Below are 11,307 nucleotides of genomic sequence, written 5' to 3' on the forward strand. Positions count from 1 at the left end.
CAAAAAAAAAAAAAAAAAAAATTAGCCAGGCGTGGTGGTGGGCATCTGTGGTCCCAGCTACTCTGGAGGCTGAGGCAGGAGAATGGCATGACCCGGGAGGCAGAGCTTGCAGTGAGCCGAGATCACGCCACTGCACTCCAGCCTGGGTGACAGAGTGAGATTCCATCTCAAAAAACAAACAAACAACCAAAAAAACACACTAGGAAAAGGACATATATTTACTATTCATTAAATGGAAGTGGATCATCATAATGGTCTTCATCCTCATTGTCTTCCTGCTAAGTTAGGCTGAGGAAGAGGAGGAGGAAGAGAGGTGGTTTTGCTACCTCATGGGTGGCAGAGGTGGAAGGTGAGGCAGGAGAGGCAGGCATACTATATAACTTTTATTGCAATAAATCCACCTATGGCCAGGCACAGTGGCTCATGCCTGTAATCCCAGCACTCTGGGAGGTTGAACAGAGGTGGGTCACTTGAGGCCAAGAGTTCAAGAGCAGCATGGCCAATATGGCGAATCCTGTCTCTACTAAAAATACAAATATTAACCAGGCATGGTGACACACACCTGTAGTCCCAGCTATTCGGGAGGCTAAAGCAAGAAAATCACATGAACCTAGGAGGTGGAGGTTGCAGTGAGTCGAGATCATGCCACTGCACTTCAGCCTAAGTGACAGAGTGAAAATCTGTCTCAAAAAAAAATCTACCTGTAAATGGATCCCTGCACTTCAAACATGTATTGTTCAAGGGACAATTGTACAAGCCTGCTAATGGCTTAGGATGGGAAAAAAATATCCCATACACAGTCATCCTAAATCAACCAATACCAAGAAAACATACTCAAGTCTATCCTTAAAATTTATCCAGTTTTGCAGCTTGTGGAGTCTTTTCTAAATTCTTGCATTGTGATATTGTCAATCTTTCTTTCTTTTTTTTTTTTTTTTTTGGAGACGGGGTCTTAATCTTTCGCTCAAGCTGCAGTGCAGTGGCACAATCCCTGCTCACTGCAACCTCCACCTCCCCGGTTCAAGCGATTCTCCTGCCTCAGCCTCCTGAGTAGCTGGGATTACAGGTGTGCACCACCACACCCAGCTAATTTTGTATTTTTAATAGAGACAGGGTTTCACCATGTCAGCCAGGTTGATCTCAAACTCGACCTCAGGTGATCCGCCCGCCTCAGCCTCCGGAAGTGCTGCGATTACAGGCATGAGCCACCATGCCAATCTTTAAGAACCTGACTCAGGTACACCTAACTACTAAGTCAAATTCCTTTGACTGTAAATCCTGCATTATAATTCTCTTCTTACTTAGTTGTATTTAATTGTTATTTTCTCTAAATTCACTTTCTAAAATCTTTAAAAACCACCTAGTAATTACTCCAAACATTTGGCCATTATCATCACTTTAAGGGAGGATAATGATCTAAGCTAAGGGAAGTCATTTATTTTGGCTCCAAAAGACTGGACTTCTGTATGTCTAATTCCTTAGTTTACAATTTATTGGGGGCAGGGCACAGTGGCTCACGACTGTAATCCCAGCACTTTGGGAGGCTGGGGTGGGTGGATCACTTGAGCTCAGGAGTTTGAGACTAGCCTGGACAAGATGGCCAAAACCTGTCTCTACTTTAAAAAGCACAAAAATCAGCCAGGCGTGGTGGTGCACACCTGTAAACCCAGCTACTTAGGAGGCAGAGGCATGAGAATAGCTTGAGCCCAGGAAGACGAGGTTGCAGTGAGCTGTGATCATGCCACTGCACTCCAGCCTGGACTAGGGTGAGACCCTGTCTCAAAAAAAAAAAAAAAAAAAGAATTTGTTGGAAAGCCCAAATAAAAAGTCTTTACTCTCCATCTCATCATAAAATGTGACTCTTACAAATCAGACATAATCTCTGAGCTGATTATCTCCTTGCCTATCAAGCAAGAAAAGAGACATTTCTCCTTTGCAAATCCTAAGCTTAAGCTTTTCAATTTTCAGTCAGTCCCAAGACTCATTCACTATAAATTTAATGGGTATGATATACCAAGACTATGTCAAAGATAAACATAATGAATTAAAAGTTTACTGGTACAATTCTGTTCTCAGAAATGAAATTACATTACTAGAATCCAACTCAGGATTTTTTTTTTTTTTTTTTTGAGACAGCGTCTTACTTTGTTGCCTAGGCTGGAGTGTGGTGGCATGAACATGGCTCACTGCCTCCAGAGCTCAAGTGATCCTCCTGTCTCGGCCTCCCGAGTAGCTGGGACAACAGGTATGCATGACCATGCCCAACTTTTTGTTGTTGTTGTTGTTTTGTAGAGATAGGATCTGGCCATGTTGTCCAGGCTGGTCTTGAACTCCTGGGCTCAAGCAATCCTCCCAACTTGGCCTCCCAAAGTGCTGGGATTACAGATATGAGCCATTGAACCCAGCCATGATTATAGTCCTATACACCCTGTATGAAAATACTTTAATACAAAAATGATGCTCTTCTTTGTTCTGAAGTTGTCATTATTTCATCTTCAAGATTAGAACTTCTTTGAATGTAAGAAGTGGTTCTTATTCTGTGTCTCCCACTATGCCTTAAGAGAGGGCCTCATATGGAGCTCTAGTATCTCTCGCTGATGCTTTCTGACAATCTCTTGCTCTGTCACCTTTACACTCCTAAGGCCATCATTCCTTTAGCTAGAGAATAATTCATTTAAAAATTTTTCCAAAGTACACTAGTTGAAGAAAAGCTCACTAGATGCATCCCTATATCCTGTAATTACACAAGAAAGTCTAACCAGTGCCAAGTTCTCTTAAACACTTGGAGAAGAAGGGGTAGGAGTCTTGATTACTTTGCTTGCTGTTCACAAGAATTTAAGGCTGTCACGAGCAGGCCATGCCTAGCAAAGACTCTGGTAAAGATGTCTTTCTGCTGAAGGCACCCGACCTGTATTAGCTCTGAGGAACGGGCTAGAAGTAGACAGAACACCTACCACAAGCTATATACTAGCAATACAGAGAGGACTTCCAAGATCCTACAAGATCCTGGCATCCCTCTGACCTCATCTCCAACTACTCTCACCGCAGCACACACAGGAGACAGGAAGAAATGGACAAGACGGGAGTGGTTGACAACGGGTCCAACTAAAAGGCATGACGCTAGAGGGTTTCAAGCAGATCCTGAAGATGGGGAGCCGTTGACAGTCCTCAAACAGAGCAGTGACACGGTCCCGGATGCTCACTTTGAGTGCAAAGTGGGGACTGGAATGGATGTAGAGTACAAAGGCGGCAGGGAGACCACTTAGGAGAACCACGGAGCGAGGATGGGGCTGCCTGACGCGTCTGGGAAAAGGACTTGTAGAATGGGTCCAGGGGGATGGCAGGAAGCCACGAGCTCAGCGTAGGGCAGGATAACCCTACAGAGACTGTCCAGCGGAGCCTGAGGGTCAGGGCGGGAGGGAGAAGGTGGGACTTGAAGGAGGAAGTGAAAACCCGCAACAGCCGAAGGCTCCGGTAGTTCTCTCAAAGCATTTCCCCGGAGCCCCAGCCCAAACGCCTCGCGGCCTCCCTCCTCCCCGCCTCCCCTTGCTGGCCCGCTGACCGAACGAGTTGAGAAAGTCCGCGATTTTCTTGATGCTGCTGGTGATTATCTCAATGTACTCCCGGTTAGCCCAGTCCTGGTGAATCTCCCGCTGCACCGGATCCTCCTGTCCCGCCATGGCGGCCGCCTGAGGAAGAGCGACTGCGCAGGCGCCCCGACCCTACAGGCCTCTAGCGCGCCTGCGCCACCAGCCCACACCCATCCTCTGGAGCGCCCACGAATTCTCGGCCACTGTGTGATACGCCTGTGCAATGTAACGTCCTCTCCGGCGTTTGCTCTCTACTCCCACGCTGTAGAAAACAGAAGCCTAGACTCCGGAGGCGAGGTTGTAGTGCACGCGCGTTATGGTGTTAAACGGGCTCGTGGGGGGTCTTGCCGTCTCCCTCAACTGCTCCAGGCTCAGTGTCCGCAGTAAGATGGGCACAGTCGATTAAATGACACTAAATAGCCGGGCGCGGTGGCTCACGCCTGTAATCCCAGAACTTTGGGAGGCCGAGGCGGGCGGATCACTAGGTCAGGAGATCGAGACCACGGTGAAACCCCATCTCTACTAAAACAAAAAATTAGTCGGGCGCGGTGGCGGGCGTCTGTAGTCCCAACTACTCAGGAGGCTGAGGCAGGAGAATGGCGTGAACCCGGGAGGCGGAGCTTTCAGTGAGCCGGAGATCGCGCCACTGCACTCCAGCCTGGGGGACAGAGCGAGACTCCATCTCAAAAAAAAACATACTAAATACAAGTCTTTTTTTTTTTTTTAGATGGAGTCTAAAAAATGACATGGTCATAAATAGGTGGGCACACTGCAAACTGGAACAATCCCTTTCAGAAGGAAATTTGTGCCTTTGTGACAAGGTTTTGCTTTTTGTTTTTTGTTTTTTTGAGAGGAGTCTCGCTCTGTCGCCCAGGCTGGAGTGGCGTGATCTCGGCTCACTGCAACCTCCGCCTCCCGGGTTCAAGCGATTCTCCTGTCTCAGCTGCCCAAGTAGCTGGAATTACAGGCACACACCACCACGCCCGACTAATTTTTTTGTATTTTTAGTAGAGCCGGTGTTTCACCATCCTGGCCAGACTGGTCTTGAACTCCTGACCTCAGACAATCCGCCTGCCTCGGCCTCCCAAAGTGCTGGGATTACAGGCGTGAGCCACCGCGCCCGGCCTGACACAAGGTCTTACTATTGCCCAGGCTGGAATGCAATGGCATGATCGTAGCTCACTGCAGCCTCAAAATCCTGGGCTTAAGCTATCCTCCAGCCTCAGCCTCCAGTGTAGTTGGGACTACAGCTTCAGATCACCACGCCTGGCTAATTTTTGTATTTTTTGTAGAGAGGGGGTTTCACCATGTTGGCCAGGCTGGTCTGGAACTCCTAACCTCAAGTGATCTGCCCACCTCGGCCTCCCAAAGTGCTGGGATTATAGGCATGAGCCACCACGCCCAGCCTATTATGCAGTCATTTAAATGCTAATTATGAACACAAGCAATATGAAAACAAATACAATAAATTAAGGGGAAAAACAAAATATCCTCCCTCCCTTCCTTCCTTTTCTTTGTTTTTTTTTTTTTTTTTTTTTTTTTGAGCCGGAGTTTCTCTGTCAATGCCCAGGCTGGAGCGCAATGGCATGATCTTGGCTCACTGTGACCTCTGCCTCCTGGGTTCAAGTGATTCTCCTGCCTCAGCCTCCCAAGTAGCTGGGATTACAGGTGCCTGCCACCACACCCAGCTATTTTTTGTATTTTTTAGTAGAGACGGGGTTTCACCATGTTGGCCAGGCTGGTCTCGAACTCCTAACCTCAAGTGATCTGCCCACCTCGGCCTCCCAAAGTGCTGGGATTACAGACATGAGCCATCCTGCCTGGCCCACATTTTTCTTTAATTGCAACTATGGGAAAATGTCTGCTTGAGGACAAGAAGGATCTACCAAAAAAGTCAGTATCTGCTTTGCTAAGGTAGTGGAATATGAACAATTTTATTCTCGTTTTAGGGAATATTTACAATCTGGCATGCAGTAAATGCTCTTTTATTTTGAGACAGAGTCTAGCTCTGTTGCTCTGGCTGGAGTGCGGTGGCTGGATCTCGGCTCACTGCAACCGCTGCCTCCCAGGTTCAAGCAATTCTTCCTCAGCTTCTCAAGTAGCTGGGACTACAGGTGTATACCACCACACACAGCTGATTTCTGTGTGTGTGTGTGTATGTATATATACGTGTATATATACACATATATGTGTGTGTGTGTGTGTGTATATATATATATATATTTTTTTTTAGTAGAGACGGGGTTTCACCATGTTGGTCAGGCTAGTCTCGAACTCCTGACCTCAGATGATCTCCCTGCCTCAGCCTCCCAAAGTGTTGGGGTTACAGGCGTGAGCCACTGTGCCCGGCCAGTAAATGCTTTTTATTAAAAATAACAAAGGTGGCCAGGCGCGGTAGCTCAAGCCTGTAATCCCAGCACTTTGGGAGGCCGAGACGGGCGGATCACGAGGTCAGGAAATCGAGACCATCCTGGCTAACACGGTGAAACCCCGTCTCTACTAAAAAAATACAAAAAACTAGCCGGGCGAGGTGGCGGGTGCCTGTAGTCCCAGCTACTCGCGAGGCTGAGGCAGGAGAATGGCGTGAACCCAGGAGGCGGAGCTTGCAGTGAGCTGAGATCCGGCCACTGCACTCCGGCCTGGGCGACAGAGTGAGACTCCGTCTCAAAAAAAAAAAAAAAAAAGAAAGAAAAGAAAAAAGGTGGCTGAGTGGCTGGGTCTGGTGGCTCACATCTGTTAATCCTAGCACTTTGGGAGCCTGAGGCTGGTGTATTGCTTGAGGCCAGGAGTTTGAGACCAGCCTGGCCAATACAGTGAAACCCTGTCTCTACAAAAAATAGAAAAATTAGTCAGGCATGGTGGCATGTGCCTGTAATCCCAGCTACTTGGGAGGCTGAAGTGGGAGCATCACCTGAGCCCAGGGAGGTCAAGGCTGTAGTGAGCAGTGATTGCACTCTTGCACTCAGCTTGGATTACAGAGTGAAACCTTGTCTCAAAAAAAAAAAAAAAAAAAGTGGCTGAAGAGGCAGATTACTACTAGTATTAGCATTAATTGGGACGAAACCATTAGTAACAGTTATTTACCCCAGTAGAGGATTTTATAACCTATAAATATGCTTTTGTTGTTGTTGTTGTTGTTGAGACAGTCTCGCTCTGTCGCCCAGGCGGGAGTGCAGTGGCCGGATCTCAGCTCACTGCAAGCTCCGCCTCCCGGGTTCCCGCCATTCTCCTGCCTCAGCCTCCCAAGTAGCTGGGACTACAGGCGCCCGCCACCTCGCCCGGCTGGTTTTTTGTATTTTTTTAGTAGAGACGGGGTTTCACTGTGTTAGCCAGGATGGTCTTGATCTTCTGACCTCGTGATCCGCCCGTCTCGGCCTCCCAAAGTGCTGGGATTACAGGCTTGAGCCACCGCGCCTGGCCTAAATATGCTCTTATAGCTATTACCTCACTGGACCCTCACAAACCCTGTGGAAGGAAGCCAGGAAGAAGTTTCTCATTTGAAAATCAAAAATAAGGGCTGGGCGCGGTGGCTCACGCCTGTAATCCCAGCACTTTGGGAGGCCGAGGCGGGTGGATCACGAGGTCAGGAGATCGAAACCATCCTGGCTAACACGGTGAAACCCTGTCTCTACTAAAAATACAGAAAAAAAAAAAAAATTAGCCGAGGGTAGTGGCAGGCGCCTGTAATCCCAGCTATTAGGGAGGCTGAGGCAGGAGAATTGTTTGAACCTGGGAGGCAGAGGGTGCAGTGAGCCGAGATTGCACCATTGAACTCCAGCCTGGGTGACAAGGGTGAAACTCTGTCTCAAAAAAATAAAATAAAAATAAAGGTATTACATCATGGTCTGAAATCTTAAATCTACCATCCAGGAGTCATTTCACCTCTCTGAGCTTTGGTGTCTTTATATGTAATTCAAGGATAATAACATTGATGAATTAGAATTGTTGGAGGATTATGTGACAAAGTATAAATAAAACACTAAGCACAATGCCTAGCTCTTCATAAAGCATGCACTCAGGATCAGTTTATATTTTCTTATTATGCAGATGGCAGAAAACTATATCCAACAATTTTTTTTAATGATCATCTTCCATGGACAAGTCAGACTCAAGTCTTGTCCTTTTGCTTGACTTCCTATACACCTGTTCCAGAATCTCCCGTGTAATTCCAAATGACTCAAGGATATGATGCTGTTCTTGAGTGAAGATGGTTCCTGTGGACCTCAGGAGCCTTTTCCTAAATGCTTTACAGAGCTTGCTGTCAGACAGTCCTCCAGTTATGGGTTTGCTAGCATGATGGTTCTTCATTGTAGGAATTGTTTCTGATGAGTGACACAGGGCTGCAGAGGCCAGCTTTCGGAATGTTGTTGGTGCAACAAGGAGTGCTACAGTTAACATAGGGAAACCAGGTCCCTGTCTTCACTTTTTTTTTTTTTTTTTTTTTTTTTTTTGACACAGAGTCTCATTCTGTTGCCCAGGCTGGAGTGCAGTGGTGCGATTTCAGCTCACTGCAACTTCTGCTTCCTGGGTTCAAGCAGTTTGCCTGCCTCAGCCTCCTGAATAGCTTGGATTACAGGCATGAGTCACCATGCCCGGCTAATTTTTGTATTTTTTGGTAGAGACGGGGTTTTGCCATGTTGACCAGGCTAGCCTCAAATTCCTAACCTCAAGTGATCCGCCTGCCTCAGGCTCCCAAAGTGCTGGGATTACAGGCATGAGCCACCGTGCCGAGCCCCTGTCTTCACTTTGAGTTGGCCATACACTTCACAGAACTTGGGGATCTCATTGATGACTTCAGGTGTAAGAATCAATGTGGAATCAAAGCTTGAAGAAATATAGCACTTACATTAAGCCTGGTCATTTGAGCCTCCTTTGCAGTCATATGCACTTGGACCATCATTGGCACAGCTAGGCCTGTTAAGTCAGTATTTCAAATTCCTACTAACACTTCGTGACACCATATTACTGCCATAATAAATGGAACATGTGCTGAGACATCTAAGGGTGGATACAGTTTGTGCACCATAGCAGTGTTGCTGCCTGCTTTGAAAGCATTGAATCAGCTTTTGGCAGAGTAAATGTGGCTATTGTCATGAGAATCCCTGAACAGTGCAACCAGAATGTTGAGCACTGGATGATACAGATCACATTCTGGTTTTCCATATGGAGCATACTATCAGACTTAGAGGTGATGGTGAATGGCACTTCTGAGAACACATCCCTTAGAGCTGGGCAGACTGCACAGAAGACTGTTGTACAAATTCTTTCTTTTTTTTGAGACAGAGTATCACTCTGTCGCCCAGGCTGGAGTGCAATGGCACGATCTCGGTTCACTGCAGCCTCTGCCTCCTGGTTCAAGCAATTCTCCTGCCTCGGCCTCCCGAGTAGCTGGGATTACAGGCACCCACCATCACGCCTGGCTAATTTTTGTATTTTTAGTAGAGATGGGATTTCACCATGTTGGCCAGGCTGGTCTTGAACTCATGACCTCAGGTGATCTGCCCGCCATAGCCTCCCAAAGTATTAGGATTACAGGTGTGAGCCACTGCACCCAGCCCATACAAATTCTTTTTTTTTTTTTTTTTTTTTTTTTGAGACGGAGTCTCGCTCTGTCGCCCAGGCTGGAGTGCAGTGGCCAGATCTCAGCTCACTGCAACCTCTGCCTCCCGGGTTCAGGCCATTCTCCTGCCTCAGCCTTCCGAGTAGCTGGGACTACAGGCGCCCGCCACCGCGCCCGGCTAGTTTTTTGTAATTTTTAGTAGAGATGGGGTTTCACCGTGTTAGCCAGGATGGTCTTGATCTCCTGACCTCGTGATCCGCCCGTCTCGGCCTCCCAAAGTGCTGGGATTACAGGCTTGAGCCACCGCGCCCGGCCTTCAAATTCTTAACAGTATGAAGCCCTATCTATCCAGTAATTTTTAAACATACAATTTTGCATTGAGGACTTTCATTTAAAAAACAAAACAACAACAACGAAAAAACCACTGTGCAATTAAAACCTCAATAAAAACGACTGTTTTCTTTTAAAATAAAAATGTCTTTTTTATTCAAGAGGGAAATAAAGCTGGGTGTGGTAGCCCACGTCTGTAATCCCAGCACTTTGGGAGGCCGAGGCGGGCAGATCACGAGGTCAGGAGTTCAAGACCTGCCTGGCCAACATGGTGAAACCCCATCTCTACTAAAAATACAAAAATCAGCTGGGCCTGGTTGCAGGCACCTGTAATCCCAGCTACTCGGGAGGCTGAGACAGGAGAATCGCTAGAACCCGGGAGGTGAAGTTTGCAGTGACCTTAGATCAAGCCACTGCACTCCAACCTGGGCGATACAGTGAGACTCCATTAAAAAAAAAAAGATGGAAATGAAAATGAACTAACTGGAGAAAAAAGTTTTGTAATTCAAAATCATTTGTGTTTCTTCCAAGTCTCACTATTCTGTGCCCCTCTCTTCATGTTCTGACACACCCTCCACACTCTTCTCCACTTACCTCTTCTTCCACAAGGTGCACATGCACAGACAGTGGGTGTGTGTCTTCTAAATCAGGATCTTGCCTGACCCTATTCTCAGGCCCTCAGTCTCTCTCCATCAGCTTTACCCAAAGAACCAGACCAAAGGTGACAAGTCTTATTTGTGGTGTGTGTTCTATAGTGTGTAAAATGCAAGGGCAATTCTGGGTGTACAAGGGAAGGCCAAGTAGGCCATTAGTTACTTCCCCCCACAAATACTGCACACTGCCAGGCATGGCAATATCCAGGTACTGGGAATACAGACATCAGCTGGGTAGACTCCTCCCTTCCCTCAGCCATCCAGGGTCATTATTTTAAGTGATGATCACAAAGTTGTCAAATCACTCCTTCACTAATATGGCAAAAGTGTATTATAAGAATGAGACAAGCCAGGCGCGGTGGCTCAAGCCTGTAATCCCAGCACTTTGGGAGGCCGAGACGGGCGGATCACGAGGTCAGGAGATCGAGACCATCCTGGCTAACACGGTGAAACCCCGTCTCTACTAAAAATACAAAAAACTAGCCGGGCGAGGTGGCTGGCGCCTGTAGTCCCAGCTACTCGGGAGGCTGAGGCAGGAGAATGGCATGAACCCGAGAGGAGGAGCTTGCAGTGAGCTGAGATCCGGCCACTGCACTCCAGCCTGGGTGACAGAGCAAGACTCCATCTCAAAAAAAAAAAAAAAAGAATGAGACAAAATTATAAGAATGAGACAAAATTACTCTTGAGATTTTTTTGTTTTCTTTTTGAGCAGCGCATCTCACTATGTTGCCCAGACTGGTCTTGAACTCCTGGGCTCAGGAAGTCTACCGTCTCAGCCACCCAGATAGCTGGGATTACAGGTACTCTCAGGTTTAACAGAAGGCTGAGAAAGGTTTTCTGTCAGGAAATCAAGGAAGGACGTGTGTTTCCTCCTTCTCTTGACAGGTGAATATTTATTCTATTTCTTTGCACTGGGATCATTCAAATAGAGCAACACTGAGCAAGCCTGAGCACCCACTGAGCACAGTGTGATGAGTTGGGACTAACTTTTAACACTAACTACAGGTCCTGGGACTTTTATGCAGGCCCCTGACCACGGCCATTAAGTGGGGGTCGCCTGTCCTCTGTGACTTGATCAAAGGTACACAGGTGTGGCACGGTAGGGAGAAAGACAATGGAGGGGACAGGATTCGAACCAGCCCTCCTGAAGGCCGAGTCCTGGACAAGGCATTCC

General features: G+C 47.3%; 1 protein-coding gene across 1 annotated transcript in view; it reads right to left on the reverse strand.

Moving 5' to 3' along the window:
• The window catches only part of BRK1 (BRICK1 subunit of SCAR/WAVE actin nucleating complex), a 12,835-nt gene extending 9,050 nt beyond the window's left edge, over positions 1 to 3,785 (reverse strand). Inside the window, exon 1 of the mRNA XM_023218463.1 lies at positions 3,563 to 3,785. Coding sequence (XP_023074231.1) covers positions 3,563 to 3,680 — 118 coding nt within the window. The 5' untranslated portion in view covers positions 3,681 to 3,785. The remainder of the gene's footprint in view (positions 1 to 3,562) is intronic.
• Between the last annotated feature and the right edge of the window lie 7,522 nt (positions 3,786 to 11,307).

Source organism: Piliocolobus tephrosceles, chromosome 2, assembly GCF_002776525.5.
Source record: "Piliocolobus tephrosceles isolate RC106 chromosome 2, ASM277652v3, whole genome shotgun sequence".
Taxonomy (NCBI): Eukaryota; Metazoa; Chordata; class Mammalia; order Primates; family Cercopithecidae; genus Piliocolobus; species Piliocolobus tephrosceles.